Below are 26828 nucleotides of genomic sequence, written 5' to 3'. Positions count from 1 at the left end.
ATATGTGCAAAGGAACCTACAATTAATGAAAAGGTACACCCGTGGATTAGATTCGATTACAAGCGTTTAAAATTGTACCAACCAAAGGAGTAACATTCGATCGCAAAATTGCCCATAGAAGTACAAAGCAACACAATTGCAAAAATTTCTCCATAAAACTGCTACTCCCTAACTTGGGACAACCGTCAGTATCTTAAAACCGATATTGCTATCAAATCGTTATCACGATTCACGAAAGCCACGAGGCAGGAGAATGATAGCCGAGCGAGCAAAAGATTTGGCAGAGTATTTCAAAGCATACGCTAACAGAATGCACCAGGAACGTCTCAAGGATTATCACATCTAAGCAATATATAAACAAACGACCACCATATTGAAACTGTCAAAGAAATCAACATTCGTTGCAGTGCGATACTGCAACATCACAACTCACCGCTAGCAGTACACCAATAAGGAAAAGGCGGAATAGGTTCAAACACATAAATCACATATTGCAACGATAACAGCAAGGGACAGTGTTTGATTCCAGCAACTTGGTCTAGCGAGGTTGGTGGATAACTTGATTCTGCTGCTTTGGAGCCGGTTTTGTCATGGACGCCAACGGTTTTTCGTGAGCGACTTTAACCGCGGCCGGCGGGAAGTCTTTATCGCCGTGGGTCTTGGCCCCGGCCACAACAATGGTTTGTTCCTCCTGTACCGCCCCTTCGGTTTCCCATGGGGAGGCCGCGTCCTCCTTCGACACTTTTTCTTCGTGCTGCCTTGGGGCTTTCACCCGCATCCCTCCTACTTTGGTCGCCGGGGCATGGCCGGCCTTCAATCCAGATTCCTTGGCAGGGGAAGACATGATAACGAGAATAGTTATTTACTGAATACTGAGTCTGAAACGAATATAATATTGGACATGGAGCAATAGGCAGGCTCCTGGGAATCGCTGGAGACGTGACCTGGTAATCACTGTATTGCCAGCGTTCAAGGCAGGTAGAAAAGGGAACTATCAATTTCAAAACGCAGTTTATAACAGTTATTGACTGACTGAGCTTACTAAATTCAACAACTTAGAAGTCTTTTGCAGAGGGCGTCAGATTTCTACAAACTACCAATCCAGTAAATTCACCGTCAACTAACTACCGTTTTTTTGAGTAGTTTTAGTTGTGCCTATAAAAAATTCAGTTGCCGGACAAACAGAAAACACGCGTCGTCATTTATCATGTTCTGTTGTGTAATGTTCTTCCAGGCATATCTAGCGCAGAGTCATTACTACTAACAGTGCAGTGCGAAATATCTCCAATATTTCTTGACTCAATAAAAATTGACGAGTTGTTTGAGAATTGAATCTAGTTAAAGCTGTGTTTTAGTTAGTTAGTTGTAGTTTGTTAAAGGCCGTGAGTTCCAGTTCTAGTTGCGGGATTTCAGTGAGTAGTTGTAATTGCGCATTTGGAAAATCCACTGGCTTGTAGAACTCCGGTGAACATGGGACTATCAAATAAGATTTAACATATATTTTCACACATCCCAGGTCCGAATATGGAAATTTTTCTTGCAAGCGACCTATGCAACTATATCGACTATGGTCGGGTTGTGGGAAAGGGATATTAGGGTTTGGGAAGAGGGATATTTGGGTTGTAGGTGGGTTGGGGTTCAGGGTATCCCTAGATTAGAGTTGGGGGTGACAGATATTAGGGTCGAGAGCATCTGACACTCACCTCCACCCTAATCTCGGGATACCCTAACTGAACTCTACCTTTGACCCTAACCCACATCCAACCATGATCTCCCCCAACCCTAACCATAATATTGGGATACCCCAACTCAAACCCATCTCCAACCCTGATCTTGGGATACCCTAACCCAGTGGTTCTTAACCTTTTTCATGTCGTTACCCCCAAGAAGAAAATGATGGGATGCAATTACCCCCTTTCAAAAGGTATCAAGTAACAGCTTGCACTCAATTATTTGTAAAACAGCACAAAGAAGACGTAATAATGTACTTGTACACTGAAATGCATGTTAAAAGTATCAAGTCAATGGGAAGGCTGATGCTGTTTTCATGTTGTACAGTAGTCAAATCTAGACAAAGGGGAGGTATAGACATCTTATTTTGTTTTTATAGATACCATTGCTGGAAATCCTACCTCACAGAAATAAGTTGGAAGCAATTCAATCAGAAAGTTCAATGTTATTATTATGACAACAATTCGTTAATAATTTTCAAGGCGAACCCAAAAAGTTCCAAAATCGTCTCTTCGAAGACAATTTGATGATTTCGCAGACTTAATTTTAATACTGACTAGACCACCACTACAGTTTTCAATACTAACGAATATATTTCTACGATATTGTTATTGCATCAAAGGTGTAAAGCTAAACCTAGAAGCCCCCTTGTTGTCTTCCAATTTGTCAGCATGTGCATTGCGCAACAATATATGATCCACACTACTGCAAAATAAATTGGACTTATACGTAGCACCACTGTACTTAACTACATTCGGCCCTGTTACTCAAAATCACTAATGGTTACTATGATAACACAGCCGGCAACGTGTGTTAAGTAAAACGAACTATATACAAGCTTGCAAAATATATGTTAGCCTGCATATTTTTGTTTAAAAATACTTCAGTGCAGTGTTATAAGCATATAAAAAACGTCGTCAATTCGAATTACCCCCAAGAATTGGTAAATTACCCCTTTGGGGGTAATTACCCTTAGGTTAAGAACCACTGCCCTAACCCAACCTTCACCCAAACCCACCAACCCTAATATCCCTCTCTACGACCATGATCGACATAGTTGACATAGCTGCAACATAGCCGACGGACCCTTCTAATGGTAGTTAGCTGACAGTATGCATAGATTGATAATACACTCTTTGTACTTGGCTAGGGTCAAGTATCAGTAATGGCATAATTTCTCTCCATAAATTTTGTTGGAAATAAAATCCTCATTGCATATAAGGGTACTGCAGATTATGAATGCAATAAATAGGAAATGATCTGCATTCAATACGAAAAGATTTGCCAGAATTTTTTAACGATCAATATTAGTAGGTACCATTGTGAAAATGTTACATTTGCTACCGTACCGTAGGCCTACCCAAGCTTCGAACTTTGCATAAGACATAAAATCAGCTGTGAACATTAATTAAAAAGTAATAAGTCACATGTAACATAACATTAAAGTTCAATGATCACTGCGTAGGTATAGCATCTGAAAGTAATTCCACATATCTGCAAATGTATTTCCACATGTATTTCCACATATCTGCAAATGAATCACAGCTCAGACAGTGATGTACGATTGCATGACTGACTTGACACTTCTTCATCAGGCATGAACAATTCTTCATATTCTTCAAACAATTCTAGTAACCACTAGCAGCCTCATTTCCTACGGCTAGGAAAAATAAGAATAATACCGAGAGGTCAAAAAATGTTACAAATGAGAATTTGAACAAGCGAACATGTGTTGAGAAAGAGAACACATACAGCAAACATTACATAATGCCAATCAACTTCATCATTGCTATGGAAACCTCTTTTAGATACAGTCAGGATAATCCCAGAGCTTCAAGAAGATTTCTACTGTAGAGAGCAACCATAGAAAACCACATTGTCACTGTATTTTGTCTGGGTCTGGATATTTCAGAATTGAAAATTGCGCATAATCACACAACCTCCCTTCAATAGATAACCTACAGTAGGTTTATTTCACAGTAACTCAAGGATGAAATAAAAAAGACCAATAAGCTGCTGCGAATGTGGCGCTTGCCTTGGCACGATAGTCAATCTGCAAACCCATTAAATGAGCCCAAATATATCTGGACTTGATAATTTGATTTAGCATCATTTTAATCTCTTGCAACAAGATGATCACCCTTTTTCTTGAGCATTGTAAGAAATTTTCAATATCACAGCATTATGTTATAGTTATTGAGTTATTGGGTTCATGTTTTTCATAGCAAAAAACATGCTATGTGCGCGGAGCATTGTAGGTACACCTAAAAACATCAGCATACAATATAGTTGACAGGTACAAACTATGATTGTCAACAACGTCCTTATTCGACCCAGTTCCTGCTGCAGAACCATATATATAACAACCAGTATCTCATATCATAAACACAAGTCAAAGTTTATAGCTCTGTCTTAGATGGCAGTAAATTCATATGCAATCAACAATCATCAACAACGCAAAAAGTGAACACATTTTCAGAGTTGATCGGTAACATAACGTAACACAATCTGGCCCATATAAATAAACTTAGATACACGATCACTATGCAGTCAAAAAAAATTCCCGAATTGAATATATATTTCGCTAACATAACACACAGTTGAATATTCACTTCAAAACAATTCAATTCGCATGACAGAGAGCCAGCGAGCCAAGCTCACGCAATAAATTAGCAGTTGTTGATGTAAATGTGCATCATTAATGCACATATTTTTAAAATTAGTTCTCAAACGACTTCAATCGCGTTCTACTGGAAATCACACCAAGGGAGGAACGCGTCGCATTGAAGAAATACTCGCAGGTCACAAAATTCAACTATCAAACGTTAAAATTCTCACAGTTATTTTCTCATCGGGCTGTAGCATTGAAAGTTCGACGCCCGACTTGGGAATTCCCTGATTGTCCATAATAACCGAAGAGAGATCGTCGTAATCTTGCTCTTCCTCATCGATGGCGACGCAATCCTCATCGGAAAATTGCTGGTCGTTCACCCATTCTTGAATTCTCCTTTCCGTCATTTCCTGTTGTTGAATAATCCTTTCTTCCTCGGCAAGTGCCTCGGATTCAATCTGCCAGAGATCCTTATTCTGATATCGCCTTTGGCGCAAGTCGTTTTTTCTGTACCGGAAAGACTCGGTTTCGTCGATAATATTATGCATCGATCTGCGATGCCGCAATAAATTACTCCTTCTGTTAAAGCGCGATTCGCACATGTCGCACGCAAAGGGCTTCTCCCCGGAATGCACCAAAAAGTGTCTGAGCAAGTCGGTCTTTAGATTGAACGCCCGACTGCATAAATTACAACGAAAAATCGACGCAGGCTTTCCTTCGTCCGTGATAACGTAATCGGATATCACGACGGGCGGTTCGTTTGTTATGCGCGGTATTTCCTTATGCATCTCTCTGACGTGATTTTTGAGGTCTTTCTTGTAAATGAAATTTTCGCCGCATTCGTCGCAAGTCACCGAGGGCCTTCCTCTGTGCGTTTTCCGGTGGCGTATCAAATCGGCCTGCGTCGGGAACGTCTCCAGACAGTGATGGCAAGTGTGAATGTGGGAGCCGTGGACTCTTTTAATGTGTTGCTGCAAACCGGTTGACATGGTGAATTCTCTGTCACATTCGCCACAGCGGAGACTCGCAGTATGAGCGGTTTTCACGTGTCTTTCAAAATTTGATTTCTTCTCATAGATTTTATCGCACGCTTCGCATTGATATACGACTGAGCTTTTCAAAATGTTTCTCAACGGCTGCTTTTTCGATGATGTCGAGTCACCATCCGCGTTTTCGCACTCTTTTTTTACGCAAACTGTCATCTGACGAATGCAGGAATTCACGATCGATGAAAAATTGGCTTGATCCGTTTCGGAGTAAGTTGACGTCCTCATGCTTGTGGACAGCTCTTCCGTTTCATCGACTTTCTCAGAAGCAGTTAGATCACAATCTGCATCAGCATCGTCATCATAAACTGTTGCTACTTTGTCTTCTTCGTTCACCATTTCTATCGATAAGGCACCCGATTCTACATTGTTGTTCAAATGCCCAGCCAAGTTGCCGTCATTGGTCACCTGGACCACCTGGTATACCTCTGACCCAGTCCCGGATTCCACCATTCCTACAAGTTTTTCGAAGCTCAATCCAGACGCGCCGTCTTGATCCACCACATCGTCTTTTTGTGTATTCTGAGTCAGATTCAAAATGTTGCGATTGAGTAGAGACGACGTGTGCTCGCTTTGGGAGTGAGTATGTAAATGGTTCAATAAATCTGTTGATCTCGTATACTTGTTGCCACATTCACTGCATTGAAACGTGTTTCCGGAAAACGCAGAGTCTACATCTGTGACGTCAAGCTTGCGTGGAAAACATAACCCTTCAGGATCGTCAAACATTACAACAGTTCCTGGTAATATCGAGTGAATAGCTTGACCATCTGTATCATTACCCTCATTCAAGGGCGCTTGATTGATGCTACCATCCATGTACTGGTTCCAAAAGTGTGCAATGGCGTCACCACAAAAACAGCACTAACGGTAATTTAACCATTCACACCTGTCGGAGATGAGATCCTGATAAATTTCTGGACAGTTCCGTGCATAAATTGTTCGCCCAAGATGCCAGCTGTTATTTCCTCTTCAGAGAAGAAATGGGTAGACTAATTGAAAATATATTTTTGTACGGTCTACCAATACCTACAGTACAAACTTGGACGACCTTTTTATTGTAGGGCTATTAACAAAAAATTGAAGGGCGAGGTGGGCCGTGGGCAGCACCACATTGAGCAATATTGTACAACTGAAATCAATAAATGGTCAAGTAGAGACCTCATGAGGGTTAAAATAATTTCACTATGCGATTCCACTCAACTATTTTGATAACAAGACGAAAAGTGTTACATTTCCGCGTCCAAAGTAGAGGTGGTCAGTGTCGCCAGCGTTGCAACCGAAGCAAAAATAGAAACAAACGCCATAAAATTCCGCTTAATTACAAGTAGAAGTAGCAATTTCCAAGACATATCAAAACTATACTTCCAAGGGGAGATGGAAAATGAAAGGTCTGATAAGTATACCTAGCAGATTTGGTCTAGGGATCGCATAGTTTCAGCAGTTAATCAGAGGTGTGGAATTGCATGATTTACCAGTATCTTCACAACTGATCAAAAATCACTAACGACACTGCCAAGAAGATAGGCAATAGCTTTGAATATTTATACTCAGTTACTGCGATACAGGTGCTATATCACATGAAACATGGTTCTCATGACAATTTCACTAAGAAAATCTTGCTTAATTGCAGAAAAGGTACCGCGATTCCATCCGAGCATAAAATGATTTGATGCTTGGCTTGTGCACAAGCACACGCACATGTACAGAAGTAAGCAATAACGATACCGGCAACAATCAACTAGGTATTATAAAAAACTTTTGTCACGGATCAGATCAAACTGGATGATGGTCCGGAAGGTGCGGACCCCCCGGCTTGAAAATGAGCAACATCAAATTAATTTATACCACAGTGTGTAGACGTAAACCGTTGAAATTGTGAAATTCAAGGACTCTAATATATACGTACTAGAGCAAGCGACAGAAATTGATCATATTCGAGTAGGGTTCATTTGAGCACTTGTTCAGGCCAATTTGCTAGGTACAGTATACTATGAGGTTATAAGCGTCATATTATTTCAAAAGTTGAACGGCCCTAGGCCCGAGTCGGCGGCAATGCAATACGATAAGGTATCGTATACATGGTTAAATAGCAACTGGGTATTTTTAGTAAAGTTCAGTAGTTACCTTGCGTTGTCGAATCATCCTGCAAAATAACGAATAATCCGTTCAAACGGAAGAGAGCCAACTAGCACAACTGTTACCCATTTGAACCACCTTCCAGAACACAAAACTACCGTATCGCGTATCCGTCAATCCAATGAGTTCTGCGCCGTTTGCCAACGCATAAATTACGCAGTGGAGCATGATGACTAGTGTTCTTTCATATCATAAGATTAGCCGCTCGTGACCCTGTATGTTCATTTTAAGGGTATTTTTAATCCGTTTTAAAAACCACAATTTTGAGATACAAGCAGGACCGTAACTACCGCACCCCAAACCCCTCAATTGAGGGGTCCGAGCTCGAAGGGGCCCAAGACTATTTCGTGAATTAACACAAATTATAGAGTATTTTTTTTTGAAAATGTATGCAATTTTTTAGAAAAATTTTCGCGTCGTGCGCGATTTAATAGATTATTGGGTACCCTTCGTCCGAGAAAAAATACGCATGATTTATAGAAATGAGCATTTCGGCGTCGGCCATTACCGCGCCACGACGCACCAAAACATATGAAGCTTAAAGGTCAACTGCATCTTAAAAATGACTTTGCCTTATATCGTACGTTATGTGGTTAGAAATATAAATAAAATAATAAAAATTGAAATTACATGATAGTTTTCAAGTAATTTAAATTATAAATCGAAAAGCTGAAAAACGGATATGAAATCATTCAGCTATGAAATGACGTCATGTGAGTGACACGGCTAAAGTCTTGGTACAGCTCAGTGTGGTAAACAGATAGTTATTAGTGTTGGGATTGATTTTGATACTGGATTTGATTGTGAATATGGAAGGTATGAAGAAGATGAGGCACGGAGGTACATCTGGTGTCGCGTATGGTTGCTCGAATACGCGATATTCGGTACCCAAAGTGTCTTTTCATCGCTGTCCAAACCCTATTGCTGGAGAGGATTATGAAGACTGTGAAAGTGATATCCAATCCCTGTCAAGTGATGATAGCTTCCATCCAACAGAGTTAGATATCGAGTCAGAGTGAGTACTTGAACAGTGTAATCATATTTGTACCAAGTCTTCACCAAGATATTGATTTGCAGGCATTCAGATTCAGAGGAATGTCTGGAGAATAGCCCTATATGGAATCTCTGTCCATTTTTTGAAAGAAATCCTGCGTGATGAGAGCTTTTCTATATAGAATAATTAAGGAATTAAACAAAAAATCCTGCGTGACGTTGCCACCAATTCCACTCCGGAGAATAGCAAGACCCAGTTCGTGATTGTGGACAAAAATAGGCTGGTGAGCATTTTTCAACATTGTCCAATGTGTCAATCAGAGTCGGACGTGCAAGAGTCTGGTTTAGGTAGCACACTGAGAATCAAGCAAGACTGCACATACTGCTCATACTCCAGATTTTGATTTACGGGTAGTGTAGATGCCGTTACATCCTTTGAAGATGAAATAGCCTACTACATCCTTTAAAGATGAAATAGCCTACTTGACTGTATCAAAAAGAAACAAACTGCTCCATTCAGCATATATACATGACACATATAGGCCTAAATTTAAGTTACAATGAATAGCATCTTTGATTCTGTTGTTTACCATTATGACAATCCATTTTCAGATTCATTGGTATATGAAAGATTTGCGATGTTCTCTACTCCACGCGAATGAAAAATGACATACGCCATCTATCGCCGAATGGAAACAATGCTGGAAGTGAATCATTCAATGCCCTCCTCAATCATTTCTGCCCAAAGTTATATCACTACAATCATATTTCAGTCAAAAAGTCAGGTAGGTACCTTGCAGTGTCTCGGCTATTCAAAACAACCTATATCAGATTTTGGCATAATTACTAGCCTCATCAATTATGCATTTTTTGTAGGATGCAGTTGGCAATCCTGCATTTCAATGAAAATTGCTCGAAAACTCAGAAAATGTCGAAAGAAGGAGCACCGCGGTCAAATACCCGAAGTACAAAAATGGGGAATGTACGGTCCACAAGATACTTGAAAATTCAACATTTGGTAACTGCCGTTGATCCGACTGCATCATAAGATTTCGTCATATTGTTATGCCTGTTCTAGATTACTGCAATGAGCTTGTCGAAGAAGTTCAAGCACTCATCAGAACTGGACCAGAAACTGTTGAGTTGAGCGATTGTGCTGAGACCGTTCCACCTCCTCTGACTAGCAGCATAATCAAAATCAGCAGAGAGGAAGCTATTGCCCGACCGACATAAAAACCGATATGCCTGACACAGTAGTTATTTTGGTCGATGAGTTATATGCGTTCATTATTTGGAATACAACTGTACATTCACAATGTGGCGTTACTGAACTGGAATCCTTTGTAAGAATTCGACGTAAATTTTGTTCGGACAGCAATAACAACGCATGCAGACAGGATTTTCCGCTGGTTTTGCCACAGAATCTCCATACCCAGCGAACACAATTTCTGTAGGCAGTATGTTTCAACTTCCTGAAAAGTGAAAACAAGTGTGTAAGTGCGAGAAAAGTATTTGGCAACCGAATCAGAGACTCATCCCATTCATGCATTGAACTCGATGTTATTATTCTGCAGCCATATTCCTATTGATATCCATAGTAGGACATCTGCAATACGTCAACGTCCAGACACACTGAATTGCATCCTGGCAATTCTGTGATACACTTCAATTCTGTCAATAACTCTCGGAACCTCCTTACAGCAAAAACTTATCAAGATATCAGATATCAAAATACATGACTGAAACGAGCTATTACACTACAGACTATATATACAACTGTATTTCATGTAGTCTCGACGAGTGCATGGCTCGCGCTGAGCAAGCTAGGCTGATCATGACCCATCATATGAAGCTGCAAGGGGTTCCACTGACGTGGGATCGAGCGCATCAACACCTGAACCAATCCGGCATTTAAACGGTAATTTTGTAAGTACGTGCAAAAATGATACTTACATTCGACATCCGAGTACTCGGACTCAGTCTCAATATCACTTGGAAAATCCGTTACAATGGAAACCTCGGCCATAACTGACTAGAATAAAAACTGCGAGAACACAAACAGCCGCTGTGACCGGTGTTGATGATATGTGTCACTCACTTGACGTCACAATGCACATTCTGCTTTTTCTGTAAACATGCCAATATTGGAACTTTCAGTCAAAATTACGGCAATTTCCGATTGAGTTGAAACACGGAAAGTCGGTAATTTCGTTATGATTCTGAACATGATTCCGCAAAGTTGTCATGAAGATGCAGTTGACCTTTAATTTAGGCCGTCGATATATGTACAATAAACATAATTCTTTAATTGTCCATATGCGCCTAAAAGGGTGTCCGGTCAATGCCGCAAAAACATTACCAAGAATGAATACCACCGAGAATGGACATTACCACCGACAATGGACACCACAGAGAAATGGACGACATTACCGAGAATGGACACCACTGAGAATGAACATCGCCGAGAATGCAATATATACAATGCAGTCATGTTATGCATATCTACAGGTCCTGTGTATGTAAAATTGTGCATCACGGTGTTGCCACATTCGGTATCGATTTTCGGGTATCAATATCTCGACATCGTCCGTCCCAGTATAAGTTCGATTCTTGGCATTGGCCATTCTCGGTAATATTAGGCTTACCATATTTCGGAAATGAAAAAAGAGGACACTTTTTCAGAAATTTCAGACATGCAAAACTGGAGAAGAATTCTCAAAAACCGGTAAATTTTTCCCACTTCATGATCAGTTGACTAAAAAAAAAAAAAAAAAAAAAAAAAGGTCTTCTTCTCGCTCAGAGCTGAAATCACCACTTTTCCCTCCGAAATACCCGCCGGAGCTTCACTTCTGCGCTAATTTGCGGCATATCACTCGCAATTTTCTCTAAATCTGACCTAAATTTTCAAAAAAGAGGACAAAATCTCAAAAAAGAGGACAAAAGGGCGTCCTCCGAGGACACTTTCAAAAAAGTCAAAAAAGAGGACAAATCCTCTTAAAAGAGGACGTATGGTAAGCCTATAAGCCTAGGTAATATCCATTCTCGGTGGTGTCCATTCTCGGTAATGTCTATTCTTGGAAATTGCATCCTCGGTAATGTCCATTCTCGGTCATGGTTTTCTCGGTATTGGTAAGGAACCGCCTAAATGGCTGCGGCCGAATATGTTTCTGTCCTGGCAATCTGAACCCCACGAGACAAATACCATTCCGCAGAGTGAAATTATTGGCCCGTGCAGAAATACCAATTTGAAATTGTGTGCGTCTTTTAGTTTAGTACACGTTTGGGCGATTTCAATGTCTTTTGAGATAGCAGACAGGAGATCTGATCTCCAAAGACTACTCCTAGTCGTTCCGGCATCTTCCTACCATTCGTAGTATTATTGCAGTCTTGTGATGTTTTGAAAAGATGAAATTTTATGAATAAACTTTAACTTGGACTTGAAGTCACGAAATAACATCTTGTAACCATATGTCATGCCAACGGGTCCGCCCGAATATGTTTAATTTTTTTTTTACGGACCCTACATTTTCCGAGACACACCTCACTGAGCTCTACCGGTAAATCTGATTGCGTGGGCAGAGAGAGGATCAAATTTGATTGCAACTATGCAGTTTCCCGATCATATTGGCCGATTGAATCATGAATTTGATAATTTTTTCGTGCTTCGCACTTTGTATTGCACCATACAAACAGTCTAACAAATGTCGGTGCAAATACGGAGAGACGGATGGGGGTCGGGGCCTGGGGGGCGAAGCCCAGAAGTTTGGTTTATCATAGGGTTGCCATACGTCCTGAATTTCCCGGACACGTCCAGAATTTCAATGTTAAAACTGCTTCTGGGAGGAATTTCCAAAATATGTCCAAATGTCCGGAACTTTGAAGTAAGCTCATAATTTTTTTCCAAATCAACATAAACAATATTATTTTTGGGCAGATTCATGCTACATGAAATTTTTCTTCGCGCCGTGCGCGATTTAGTATCCCGATTATTGGTTTTAATATGGAGACTACTACCCTAGCAAAAAATGCGATCAAAAATAAATAAAAATAACATTCATTTAGAGAACAAGCTATAAGCCTGTGGGTAGTTTGCCTTTATTCTGGGGTTCGCGAAGATGTTGAACGTAATCAGCCTCCAAAACAGGCCGTAAATAAGTCTGGGCAAACGTGTCGACCTTTAATTAGTAATCAGCTTATCAAATTTTGGGTTCAGATGCAGTAGATACCTACTTTACACGGGGAACACTGAATGTAATTCGAGAGAATATGAGACATAGAAGAGTAAAAAGTCTGAATATGACGAAGCATAAATTTTATGGAAGTACACTTGATCTCATAAGGAACAAGTGCATTTAACACAAATATAATTTGACGTGAAAGCGTAGAAAAAATGTTGGGAATGTGAGGTGGAATAATTTGAACTTGAAGGCATTAATGTAGTATTCGTGTACCGAGGATAAATACAAGGAACGAACATTAACGATCAGAGGTATAATCTGTCGGCCATGCCATATGGTATAACTCGAATGAGATGCGAAGACCTATCGTTGCGGCAAAGTTAATATGACGGCGAGCAGCGGACTTTTAATTTACCAAATTAATGCGACCTGTAGTTGCGTTTTTTTTATATACATACGGGAATACATGACCTTTGGAATTATTGTTGAAATTAGTTCGATAAGCTCACGTCAGAAAAACGACAATTGTATGTGATCCTAAATTCACACTCAATTTGAATCTCCATTCACGCGGGTGAAAAGCGCCGTGTGTTAGCGATCGTGGGGATGCGTTGTCACGGGTATTTGACATAGCACGTATAGGAAAATGTGAATTATGATCTCACCTTTATAGGGGAGATACAATAATAGCCTGATCATTCGCGCGTTATTATCTGTGCTCTCCCGTATATACCGCATGATGGATGTTAATTCTCATCTGCTTTGTACAATTGATCGCTTGGTCAGTATGGTAGGCGTTTGCTCTGTAATTAATACTGTGCAGAAGTGCATTATGCGGTGCTTGGCGTTGGGTTGTGCTGTCAGGTGCTGATGAGGCGCGAGATTCGCGGCGGTGCGAGTTCTGAATTAGTTCAAGTAGTTTTGCTGAACGGACGTTTTCGACACTGGCTTGCTGGTTGGTGATGCAACATGATAACGAGATTACCATATGGATGGCCGCGTAGTGAAAACCCGCGTGAACCTACCACTTTTTGATCATGAAACTCGAGAACAATCCATCTAAGGTAAACACCCAGCTACGTATCTCGTGCGGCCGATATAAATATACAAGCGAAGATATATCTGACGTGATACTGTATCTATACCAAAGTAATATGACCTGTAGTTGTATTTTGACCCTTTTAAAACTCCGCAATTTTGCAACTATTCGGTGAAAGAAAACATAAAGTTAACTCGACGTTGAATTTCAATAAATTCACCTCAGGAAAATCAACAATAGTCCGGGATGCTAAACTCGCACTAAATTCGGGTGATCAACGCCGTGTGTTAACAATCGTTGGCATATGATGTCGCATGTATTTGACACAGCGCGCAAGAATATATGTATTCTGGTTTCGCCCGTACAAAGAAGATACAAATTATTCGTGCGGTACTCTCTATGCTATAATCCAGTTTAGGAGAACCTCGAATGAATTTCGTGTGCGCATAATGAAACAACAGCGCCCGCTGGCGACCTAAAGAAATATATGAACAAAAGTCGCCCTTTTAATAAAAAAGGGGGGCTATTTGTGATGCGCTAGGTCGTCGCTTCGACCAATTATGGGCCAGCCAAGCTAAGGTCGTACAGGGTATGCCTCTGACGCCTAAAAATACTAGGATCCCGGAGTTCAAGCTAGGCTTCGCATGAAAACCCGAATTGAAGAATTCTTGTTGTTAGACGTTGTTGTGTGTGGGTTGCTGAGTAAGCTTGTAAAAGGACTGACAACCCAAAGGTAATGTATTTCTCTGAGCGGGGGGAAGGTGATTGCAGCGAGCGAGGTACTGCAATGTATTGGGTTGGCACAAAATCAAAAAGGGCGACCGATGTTTCTATCCAAATAAGGAGCCGAGGCCGAATCGTGACACTTAGTCATTTCTGCTCGTGCACGAAGTCGTTATAATGGGTCATTTATAATGATGAGGGAGATTAATTCGCACACGAAGCTGTGCCATTTTGGTAGCTGATAGAGCCGAAAACAATTAGTTAATGGCCGCGGCTGGAGCACGAACTGTGATTCATAAAAAGATTAAAAAGAAAATAACTCAGCACGAACTGGGCCCGAAACTTATAGCCAGCTCTTGGCAGGGAAGACCTTGTTTGTTTTTGAAACAGAAATGCATATAAGCAGCCTCGAATCACCATCTATCCAGTCCAATTCGGACTCCAACACGAAGCGGAGGAATTGAGACAGACCGCATCTACGCACGGACGAGGCTGGCATTGTTGCACCGAGGTTACGTCATCGAAGATCAGAGCGTATGTATATTTAGGTTTATTCAGTATTTGATTCAAGATAAATGACCAATTAATTTGTCCTACACCCAGTTGGCAAAGTGTAGTGACTTTGCATCATCATGCAATCATGCATACTTCGAAAATTCAATTTGGCTTGAATGATGACTTGACGGTACTTGGCTGGGCTCGGGTCGAAATGTGTAATGTCTCAAGGTGACTCGTGACTCGAAGGTAGTGGTTTGATCTCCACACTGTTCTGAGGTCACAAGAGTTTATGGTTATAAACGTTGTGGTGGGCCATATTTACTGTGATGAAATATTTGATAAGGACGACAATGCGGTGTGAGAGGAACCAAGCAATCCGGTACCTAAATTACATTCACTGATACTTTCACGAAAACATATTTGTCACTCCATTACTACTATGCGCGAAGCGCAATAAAATTCCTGGGCTTTACTTGACTCTTATGAATATTAAATGTTGGTACTCCATGACAACAGCCGCGGAATTCCTCAAGTTATCGTTCGTATTGGGGAATTAGACTACTTCTACTTGACAAACTGAAAATAGCGAAAAGTAAGTAAGTAGATCACAAAATATTACGAAGTAGAAGTAGAAGTAGAGAAAATCAGATCTACTTGAATAAGTACCAGAAGTAGAGGAAAACTACTTGAGTACTTCCAAAAAGTAGAAGTACTTCGTGACTGACCACCTCTGGATATCAGTCATATTCTGTTGTAATTCGAATGGGTGATGACATATGAAATCCTTTGCAAATATTGCCGTTTGTTCTCAGACATGTGCGGTGTATAGTCCTAGTTGCCGTGGATGAAACAAAGAAGGCTATACACCATATTAACACATTTTATCGATAGTATTCAAAACGGATCATGCTTAATGGTATTGATCCATGTCTGCGGAAACCCGCTCGAATAATCAATACGAAAAGTATGTAATTCATTTACGCGAAAATTTGAGTAGGACAGTTAGTATAGTTTAATTAAAGTCCAGAGATACTAATGTCTAGAGATATAAAAGCAGGAAATGACGAGTGCTTATGCCGCGTTTAGTCAATCAGTTTTAATAATATTTTCATCATTTCAAAACACCACGAAACTGCGATCCAGGGCAGTCGTACTAACTATCCTGTCGCGTGTAGTAATTGGCTGCGACAGATTTGGCGAGATGAAAGTGTCTAGTTGAAAGTGAGCCTGACTCCAGTCAAGATTTGAATTTGCCGAAAAACACTCTATTATTTCGTGTAAGCTTACATGGGCCGAACTAGGACCAAGAATTAGTGAGGATGAAAAATAATCACTAGCAGCGATAAAGTTTCCGTAGGGTATGTTGCGGCGTTGTAAATGTGTGGTATCGCAGTGCGTCAATAAATATGTGCCGTTCGCTGTGCATATTTATGCCGACAATAAGGCGGGTGCCTTTGTACCTAGATATTCCATGGTTTTGTCAGCATTTTAGAGCATTCTTGTTTAGTGTTTTTGAGGACAATTTACCTCGCTGACGTAAGATGAAACGCACTGACTCAAGAATAGCTTCAGAAATATACCCACTTGTCGCATTAAGTAATAACAAGGACAAAGTCAAATTGGATTTATTATTGGTACTGCAAGCAGGCGACTCGAACCAGGCTTGGACAACTAAATAATTCTAGTCGTCTAATCTCACGGAATTAGAGCGAAATGCCAGTAATATAATTCTAATCTAATTTGGAAAAAGCTGCGTAGCTCTAATTCTAATTTTAACATAATTTGAAAAAGCTGCGTAGCTCTAATTCTAATTTTAACATAATTTGAAAAAGCTGCGTAGCTCTAATTCTAATTTTAACATAATTTGGAAAAGCTGTGTAGCTCTAAATCTCACCTAATTCGGAAAAGCTGAAAATTTTCTAAAGTTGTCTGGGTATGACTCGAAATGAAAATATATTTACCTATATCTGAACGTCACAAGCGCTACTATTTCGGCAAGGTCAATACACTCAATACCATTCTGATCAGGACATCAATGCCCATGTGGAGACGCTGTAAATGGTCACGGAGCAGCGAGCCAGTTCGTTGGCTACTGTGTCCATTTTGTGTTGTGATGTATATCGGGGCCTTGTGTCGATTTTACGACCTAGCGCTGAAGCGCCAGTATAGTTGCCGGCTATCTATCGCAAACATCGCAAATCGCAAACAACAATGTCAACGGATTTCAAATTGCTACATCGGTACCTTGGTGGTAGACCCTGGAGAAGACCGATATGCTTTCCAAAACGATTAGGGCTACTAAAATAATGGATCGATACCTTGGTCTTTAGACCAAGATATCGACAGACTTTCCAAAACGTTTTAGGCACCAACTACAATAAATACAGAAATATTATACAACCGGAATTACTAGGCCTATAACATTAGGAATACTTCAGGCCAGTACTGCTAATATAAAGACCTTAGAAAAGTAACCCATGGTTGAACTTATCCACACATTCGTTTTTCGAAACTGATGTGTCGATGATGGAATATGACACTAGCCTAAAACCCGCTTTGTCCGCGTATTCACTTTACGAAATGAATGCGCCTGACGAGCGCCATTTTGTCGTATTGCAATCATGACGAGTATGAACTATGAAGTTTACTGTATTGGCAAAAATCAATCTGCAAAAGGGTATTTTCATGGGAGGGTTTACTATGACGTATTATTGCAACGTGACGCCTATCTTTCTTATATTGTTCAAGTACTGCATTTACCTAATCTTTGACATTTACCATCATATTGCTTTAAGATGACGCTAACATGTCTTAAATATAGGTATAAGTTATGAACATTTAATATGAGAATAGTTGGTTGTTACTGCAGTAATTTAATAGCGAGTACTATAACTGTAGGCATTAATAAGGCGTCATAACTGACCCCGCCCCTATACTAGTGTCAGGACCCTTCACCCCAACGGGACAAAAGTTTGAAAATTTGATGTGTAATGGACCATAGGACAATAGAAACATGGGTATTTAAAGACCTCTTGGGGTAAGGCATTGGAGCATATGTGAGTTCGAAATTCGCGATAAGCCTAGTCTATTGCCTATGAAAAACGATATATACGAATGAATAAAAAAGCTTAAGCACACCAATACTGGAAATTAAGGAATATAGCATGATTACAATTAGGATATTGGTTCACATATGACTATTATAAGTGAGATGGTATCATTTTGTGCTTATCTGGGACTGTGTCGTATGCATGTTAAGTGTTAGCTATACCATCAGTTTGCTTAACCAAAAATGGCGCCACCATTTTTTCATGTATGCGAGCTTTTACAGTGAGCCGAAGTATGACTGATATATGTATGCATATCTATGCCATGTATGATGTCCACGTGAATTGTACACTCAGTTGTAGTATCCAATTATTGCATATAAAGACGACATCGGTGCGTCCGCTATAGTTTCGGCGAACTTGTGACTCTATGCCAATGTAAATCCGCCAGTCTGAAACAGAATCTCAAACGAAGCATCCAGTAGCAGACTATATCCAGAAAACCGGACATTGACGGAGGCATTGCGGAAGGCTTTGACGTCTTTTGAGATTGAAGGGTGATGTTCCGATGTCCCTCTGAAAAATCTTGACATGCTATTGATTGGATCGGCTGCTTGCTTGCAGTTGCAAAGTATACAGAAATAAAGCAGTGCGATGAAATGGGAGCGACTGCTAACCGAAATTGCAATGTATACATAAATGAAGAAGCTCGATTAAATTTGCTGGAATCGCTCCATAAAGCCGATGAGCTAAAGATGGTAAGAGCCAAGAACATAGAGGTACTGCATTCGGAATATCGCTACAACGAACCCTCAACAAACCCCGCGTTCTGTTGGACTTGGAATGCCCGATCTCCGAATCGACAGCACGCAAGTAGGCTACTTGATGATCCTAAGTAGTAACGACTCAAACAAGGGGTCGGTTCCTGGACTAACTGCGGTTTGATATCTGCATCTGGAAGATTGGAAACTCTTATAAACAAGGTGGTCGGCAAATTTGTCAACTTGAACTCTGTGTGGTATTGTTTTTGTGTGGCATCGATTGGCATATTTCTTGTATATTATATGCATGTATATTGTCGGCAGGAAATACCGCCACATTTATGGTGTAAACACACTTTGGAGTATTGAACTGTTATTAATCGTGCATAAATATGAATAGGTTAAATCTTGACCCGTGTTGTGATTGACGTATGTTCCGTGTGCCAACTTAACCGAGTTTTACATAGATACTTCATTGCTGTCGGCATGATAATTATTGGAGTATGTTGGTTGAATTAAGCCAAGGGGCTTGTCTATTGTATGAATAGTTTGAGCCGCTGGACCTTCCGAGGTCACTGCTTCGTTCGATCAATCTACAACCAAGGCTTCAATCAACGTCGACAAAACCGGGTTGTATAAGGGGTGTGGAAAAATGTGGAAAATCCAGGAGATGGGGTTGAGCTCTGTGAAGTAAATCGAACCAAGTGTGGAACACTTGCATGGCAAGCGCCATGAAGCTACACTATAATCAAATGGAGGCACCAACTGGTCTTCTGGGGCTCAGCGTCATTTCTTGGCAATTTCAGTGGACGGGGGAGAGTCTGAAGACGAACACATCGATTACCTCCTTACTATCTGCGAACGCCAATCTATGAAAAGAAAAGATCGTCGAAGGATCACAACTGGGGTTTTCTGCGCCGACACGGGAAGCGTCCTCAAATTGAAAAACGTCGTAGAAACCTAATACCCGCCAAGCTGGAAGGAGCGGCAACCTATAGACATGAAACTACGTGATATAGGTGACTCCTCCCACGTTGACTCCTTAGTAATAATCAATTTCGACGGACTATCGGCTCCATTTGCGATCGAGAAAGGAGACCTCTCGATATTGTAGGTCGAAAATGGATTGATCATGTACAACAATTACCAAACATAGCGAATGAATTTGAATCTCCGCCTAATGCAAACGAAGAGTTGTCTTTAGTAACGCTTCATGACGAGATCTCGTGTGATCAACGGGACGGAACCAAAGTCGGAAGCAGTCTTCGCGACACTGTAACCAATGATGGGTTGATGGAAGCTGCAAATCTAATAAGCGTCGAGCCGGCACGTTGTCTGTGTCGCCGCAGGCCGTTGCCGCTGGCGCAAGTGTCGAGATGGTAATCACCACTGGCGCGAAATGTGTCGAGTCAGGAATCCCTGCTGGCACCAATCATAAATACGCCGATCTTACGACGGCAACTGTCTTACCTTCTTTCCCAAAAGGTCAAAAAATATGGGAAATCCCTAGTGTTGGGTCAGGTAGCCCCTGCTGGCACTAGTCGAGAAAGTGTCGGGTCAGTTAGCACTGCTGGCACTAACTAAAGATGTGTCGAGTCAGGAATCCCTGACGGCACCAATAATGAAGACGTCGAGCGCGGAATCCCGGCTGACGTAAATAAGGACGTGCACGAGAAAACTGGTCCTGAAAGCTCTCGTGGATGCACTTGTCCGAATAACTGTAACAATTCGGCCCATAGATGCATGACGACAGCCACAGTTATGAGTAATTTCCCAAACAAAGCAGCTGTTACCGGCTAACCGGACACATGTCCGGTCATGACCGGCAAGGAGTCTGGGGATTTTAAGATGCACGTCTCCCCAGAAACGGGCCCCGGCGGCGACTGAATCCGCCGGCGTGACGGTAGGCGTGGGCACACGCCGAGATCAGAGGTCAGATTGAATAGGTTGGGAATCCCCGCTGACAACGAAGAACCTCGCCCTTCTCTCCACCAACACCAAAACCCCGTTCATATCGAGATTCGCATTGGGCCAATAACTGGCCCAATTACTATGTAACCTTACGACAAGACACCAGTCCCAGCGTGAAGACGGAACTCGAAAGTCTCTGTGCACAATCGGTAGCACTGGCGAAACTGTCATACAAACCTCCTGACTTTTGACTGGCCTAGAAAATATCGCCATTCCTGAAGGAGTCTTGACAGCTGTTTATGATCCATTTGCTTCCGAACTTGATAGCCTGCGGGGCCAACTCAGCGCCCCCCAATCCATGAAATACCAATGCGACATCGGACGTAAGGACCCATCGACTAAGCCTTTCGTTTCTGGCCCTTATAACCCGACGCGGGAGGGTCAGACGAAGGCACTAAAGGAAGCAATAGATATAATACCTTACTCTGGTATTATTGAACAAGGTTTTGCCGAATGAAAATTGGCTATTTTTGTTGTTCATGAGAAAATGAATGAATTACTACAAGACAAGGCGAGTCGCACTCGATAGTAGCAAGACGGGCGTCAGAGGTAAACCCCCATCCCAAGAAGTGTACATGATCGCTTACTACAGTACGACGTGGGTAACTCCAGCGGCGAAAGACTATATGATCCAAGCACTACAGCGCTGAAACATCTGCCACCCCTAACAATACAATGGCGGATGAAAGCGAGGCTGGTGCAAGTAAGACGATCGAAATCGATGGCTAACAAAAAGGGGGAGTATAAAACTGTCAAACCAATTGATGCGACTTATGGGAAGTAACAGTTGCAAACTCTTCGCGCGCGAAACCAAACCGACGGAACGACGAAAATCATTGGTGAAACACCTACAACGACGCGAGTGCATCCGGTCACCACTGCGAAGGCTTTGCAGAACTCCACGGAAGACGGCAGGACCGACATCGGAACGGACTACCAAAACCCGGACCACAACCGTAAGGTTAGTACCGAAACAACTGTTTTGTATTCAACAGGAGACGACAAAGACGACTCGTCCTCGAAGAGTGTCGAACTAATGAATACTACCTTGGAGCCAACGATGGCTAACGCATCACCACTGCTTGGGCAGAAAACCCGAAGTTTGGGAACACCCGCTCCTGAGTATTCCAGAATATCAAGAACCACCGTGGGGAAGACAACCACAGATTTCGTTGACTACAACTATACTCGATGGCTGCACGAACTGGTGATGATGGAAGGTGGATATAAGGTAAGAGAATTATCCTTGATCGATAGGGTTATTATGGAAGGTGCAAAGCTGATACCTATCATGGAACCAGTGGTTGTAATATTGGTGGTAACAGGGTTGATGGCTCTGGTGATTGTGTTATGGGTAGGTTGTATAAGGTGTCGTCGACGTAGAACCTTGAATCTTCTGAGGAACACGAGGAGACGTAACGGAACAAGTCAATGGATGGCGATAAGAGTAATACGGAACACAACGGAGAATGACTAAATCTGAAGGTAAGAATGGGTGTTTAAGATTTAGATGTAAATACGGGATTTTCATAGTTTGTTATAGGGAAGTAATGAAGTGTAACGTTATAATTTTGGTAAATCGTTAATAAAAATGGTGATAGGTATCATGCGTACAAAACAAATCCTTTGGCACATCGTTTATGATGAGTCCCAAGCACTCCGTGTTTCACGTAATGGGCGTTAAAGGAAAAAACTGTGAGTCATGGTAAGATAGCTATGTAACGAAGCATAAATGAATGGCAGTGCATCGTTTATAATAGGTATCAAGTGAATTATTTTACGTAATGGGCGTAAACGGAAAAAACTGAAACCTCGCAACTAGAAATCTGTTGAGTAATGAAATATCAATTCGAGAGAACAATAAAAGAAAAAAGGTTGACGTGTGAAAAGATTGAGTCAATAATGTGATTACCATGAACGGGTTATGTTGGTGTATAGTGCACTAGTTCCAAATTTTGAGCTTGGCCCCGGAACATTTTCAAATTGGAAATTGAGGCACCACCATAAAAGGTTGGAAACCACCGGATGTGCGGTGTTTATATAGCTGAGTGGTAGAGCGCGCACCGGCATTAGGCCGATAAATAATTTAATCGGTGTAGTATGAACATGACTTAACGATGTACGACTGCGTTCCTTGCATTTTCGAAGTCATCATCCTCCACCAGCTCTACCGCTAACTCTGATCATGTGGGCGGAGAGAGGATCAAATTGTATAGTAATAGATGGAAGAACCAACATTGCTGACATAAATCATTTAAATCATTTAACGGCCAGATGTATATTTTAACCCCCAGAAGGTGCATCGATTACCCTGCGATGTGCCGAAGATCATTGTTTATTTAGGCGGGAGGGAGCTAAAAAAATGTGGCTTATTCGGCCCTGGTTACAACTTACAACACACATCCACATACTTCTGAACCGGATCGTGACTGCGTCTCTAGTCGATAAACAAAGCTTTGCAGTTGTGACGTCATATGAATCGACAATGTCCGCATACCTCATTTTGAAATCCGCTAGTGGACGCTAAACAGCGTCAGTAATTTAGGTTTCAAAAATATGGTAACTGGTAACCCTAGTTTATCACCATAGACCAACGTTTTTTGGGGGCCTGACGAAGTGCTGTTACGGTCCTAGATACAAGGATAACTGCTAATAGTGGTCTAATATCCAAACATCAACGTTGTCCTTGCATCGTAGTGACTGTGTTAGATGAGAAATCAAGAGGAGGTTTATCTTCCGCCGCCGTCACCGTTCTTACGGCGACAAAAAAGCCCAGAAAAAGAAATACCAACCCGACGAAAGAAAACACTCACAAGGAATGGAGTGTACTAGAAAGGACCGCAGCTTCAAAAGGTTGACATCAAAAAGAACTGTGACGTCGGGCACTCTATTCCGAGGTAGATGTCAGTCTAAAAGACCGCAACTGGTCTGGCTGGTAATGTGTACTTTGCTCGCTTCTGCCGAAGCGCCTATAGAACGTATCAACAGCGCAACGTTTCTCTGCTACGCGATTGCACTATGCCTAGCCCGCACACTCGGCCAACATGTTCTGAAGCATAAACTTGCCTATTTATTGTGATAGCTAGTCATAGACAGAGGTGGTCAGTAACGAAGTACTTCTACTTTTTCGAAGTACTCAAGTAGTTTTCCTCTACTTCCGCTACTTACTCAAGTAGATCTGATTTTCGCTACTTGTACTTCTACTTCTTAATATTTTGTGATCTACTTACTTACTTTTCGCTATTTTCAGTTTGTCAAGTAGAAGTAGTTTAATCCTATAATCGGGAAGATAGCCTGAGGAATTTCGGGACTGTTTTCACGGAGCATCAACATTTAATTTTCATAAAATTTTAGTAAAGCCCAGAATTTTCGTCGCGCTTCGCTCGCATTCGCAGTGGATACGGGGTAACCAGTATGATTTCACTATAGGCGTGGTTGCGTTCACACCGCATTGTCGCCCTTCGCCATTTCAAATATTTCATCACAGTACATAATATTATGGCTCATCATAACGTTTGAAACTGATGTTTCGCAATCTAGCCTTTACTCATCATATCGTAATCTAGCAGCCCATGTCGTGTCCCAATCTAGAAAAGTAGACTCTGAATTTTTTAGTTTTAGAGCTGTTTTAGCATTCCAACCTTCGAAACTTTCTGGACTAATGACACGAAATACATGTTCTGCTTTTAGAAGTAGTATTTATATTCTATTTCACTTTCAATTCCCATCATAGACTTTGAGTTCTAATTAATATCAGTTCTATTGTCTGGATAACATAAATGTTGAAGTATAAAAGCAGGTGTGGTAATGCCTATAATTTCCGGAAATAAAGCTACACAGTATGGCATTTTTACGATCCATCATACTTTTTTACTAATGTTTACTAATCGCGCAAAGTGTTGAAACCGTATCATATACAACTTCTCCGTATTGCTCTTCGACTAATCTACAGACCTTATACTATGGGGAAGGCGCTATACCATGATATTTTTTAAAACGTGCTGTTCGATAGTAAACAGAGGATTACTATCACATTTCCATATCAATACTATCATTTTCATGATGCGGACGAATGCTTATGCTGTCGAAAATTGGATACCTCCTGGTATGCATCAATAAGAATCAATCTCTGCACCTTTCGCATAGCTCAATTTGCACCTTTCGCATAGCTCAATTTGCACCTTTTGACAATCCGTGTGAACGAATTACGATCGTTTTCAAAACTACTTACTTACTTGAGTAGATTTAAATTCAGTAAATTCTACTTCTACTTCAAGTAGTTTTAGGTTGTTCATGGAAGAAGTACTTCTACTCGTACTTGAGTAGATTTTTTCGTCGCTACTTCTACTTCTACTTGAGTAGCTTTCTTGACTACATTGACCACCTCTGGTCATAGACATAACTCTAGTTGTATAATTACACTAAATTAGAGAGAAATTAATGTCATCTAATTCCAATCTAATTTGTGAAAGTGCGATACAAGAGACATAATACGATATAATGAACAGATACGAGGGAGCCTAAACGGCCAGTTGCGGTATCTTAATCTGACATCCACCTCGGCCTAGTGCCCGATGGTGCAGTTCTATTTCGATGTTATTCTCTATGCCGCGGCTCTTTCTTTCTCTTTCCATTCCCTGTGAGTACCTTCTTTTAAGGGTATATTCTGATTTTTAAGAGAAGTACAGGTAAACCTCCGACGCTGAATCAAACCAGGGCCCGGGGGATATATAGCGTAGTGGTGACGATAAGGGCCTACACAAACCCGGTTCGATTCCCGTCGGAGTTTATTTGGGCCCCTCTTCTCCGCCGTTGCCGTTCTTACGGCGACAAAAAACGCCCAGAAAAAGACATGACGAAAGACGAAGACGAAGAATAGAAAGAACTGGCGGTTTCAAAAAGATCAACATCGAAAAGAAGTGTGACATCGGGCACTCTAGGCCGAGGTGATGTTAGATTAAAAGGATCGCTACTGATGCGTGTCCTTCGACATCCTCCTATCTTAGGGTTGCCATACGTCCGGAATTTCCCGGACATGTCCGGAATATCACTCTTTAAACTGCGTCCGGGAGGAAATTATGAAATATGAATTTGAACATTTGAAATAGGATTATTATTACAAAAGTTCAAATATGCTAGGACTAATTTTGCTTAAAAAACTGAAAATTGTCAAGTAGAAGTAGAAGTAGTCCAAAATCATAACCACTTGACGTCCTGCGTGTTGACAAAATCTAATTACCATACGTCCTCCTTTTTCAGGTTTTTGGAAATGTCCTAAAACCTAAAAGTCATCCTTTTTGGCAATTCGTCCTCCTTTACAGCTTTCCGACAAGATAGCGTAATGGTGAAGCGTCCGGCTTCTTGATCGGTAGGTCGTGGGTTCGATCCCCGGCCGGGTCAGACCAAAGACCTGATTAGTAACACTGGTATCCATGACTTCCCTGCTTGGCGCTCATGCATTACTGGGATAGCATGGAGGGGTGGTGCATGACTTGGAAAGCCGTAAAGGCTATATCTGCACTTCCTTGTCCAGCGGCATATGCACATCATGGTATGCATATGCACAGATCGTGTGTATGTGTATCATGAGTTGTTGTAGCCTATATGCCGCAAAAACATCAAGGACAAAAATAAACTACGTCTTTTCCTTTCCTTTCACAGCGAGGATAATGGACAGATTCGAGTGAAAATGGGCATAAATGACGCCAAATAGCCAAGGTGGACGTTTGAGCGGAAAATTCGTGGTTCGATCGAGAGGTAACGACCTTTTTTAGTCAACTCACCCAATTTTACAGAAAAATAGCGAAATCAGCTGTTTTCTGTCTTGATCAATTAACAATTCTGAATTGATAAAAGTGTCCTCCTTTACTGATTCCAAAATATGGTAACCCTATACTTGAGGTACTTCGAAAAGTAGAAGTACTTCGATACTGACCGCCTCTGGTAAGGTGAGACCACACTTGGTCGTCTCAGCATCTTCCTATATGCCAGACTGGAATCAGTGGTTGTTTTCGTCAATAAGTTGCGCGTGACGGAAGGGTTTCTTCCATAGAATCAGTGGTGGCACTACGATTGGGTGGGCCCTGGGCGA

At 41.4% G+C, this 26828-nt stretch overlaps 2 protein-coding genes and 2 long non-coding RNA genes across 4 annotated transcripts; 2 read left to right on the top strand and 2 right to left on the bottom strand.

The window, feature by feature from the left end:
• Positions 1–16: 16 nt before the first annotated feature.
• On the bottom strand, positions 17–1823 carry LOC145433769 (death-associated protein 1 homolog). Its single transcript, XM_080310967.1, has one exon. The coding sequence runs from the start codon at positions 842–844 to the stop codon at positions 539–541; it is 306 nt and encodes a 101-aa protein (XP_080167093.1). The 5' UTR covers positions 845–1823; the 3' UTR covers positions 17–538.
• A 1568-nt stretch (positions 1824–3391) lies between these two features.
• LOC145433767 (uncharacterized) lies at positions 3392–7650 on the bottom strand. Its single transcript, XM_080310966.1, has 2 exons — positions 7516–7650; positions 3392–6277 (listed from the first exon to the last, which is right to left on the bottom strand). Exon 2 carries the CDS (start codon positions 6205–6207, stop codon positions 4543–4545), a length of 1665 nt encoding a protein of 554 aa, XP_080167092.1. The 5' UTR covers positions 6208–6277; positions 7516–7650; the 3' UTR covers positions 3392–4542.
• Positions 7651–8781: 1131 nt separating this feature from the next.
• Positions 8782–9759, top strand: LOC145433764 (uncharacterized). Its single transcript, XR_013913187.1, has 3 exons — positions 8782–9305; positions 9397–9538; positions 9599–9759. It is a non-coding gene; the product is annotated as an uncharacterized LOC145433764 (long non-coding RNA).
• An 11599-nt stretch (positions 9760–21358) lies between these two features.
• Positions 21359–22330, top strand: LOC145433763 (uncharacterized). The gene is made up of 2 exons (XR_013913186.1): positions 21359–21968; positions 22139–22330. It is a non-coding gene; the product is annotated as an uncharacterized LOC145433763 (long non-coding RNA).
• Positions 22331–26828: the final 4498 nt, after the last annotated feature.

This window comes from Botryllus schlosseri, chromosome 2, assembly GCF_051294905.1.
Source record: "Botryllus schlosseri isolate E-star chromosome 2, Bs_hap1, whole genome shotgun sequence".
Classification (NCBI taxonomy): Eukaryota; Metazoa; Chordata; class Ascidiacea; order Stolidobranchia; family Styelidae; genus Botryllus; species Botryllus schlosseri.
The sequence above is the reverse complement of the archived record's forward strand: the minus strand, read 5'-3'. Positions and strand labels throughout refer to the sequence as shown.

Bases quoted from the DNA above. Each gene is read 5' to 3' on its own strand.
- LOC145433769 (XM_080310967.1), bottom strand. From the start codon at position 844: ATGTCTTCCCCTGCCAAGGAATCTGGATTGAAGGCCGGCCATGCCCCG.
- LOC145433767 (XM_080310966.1), bottom strand. From the start codon at position 6,207: ATGGATGGTAGCATCAATCAAGCGCCCTTGAATGAGGGTAATGATACA.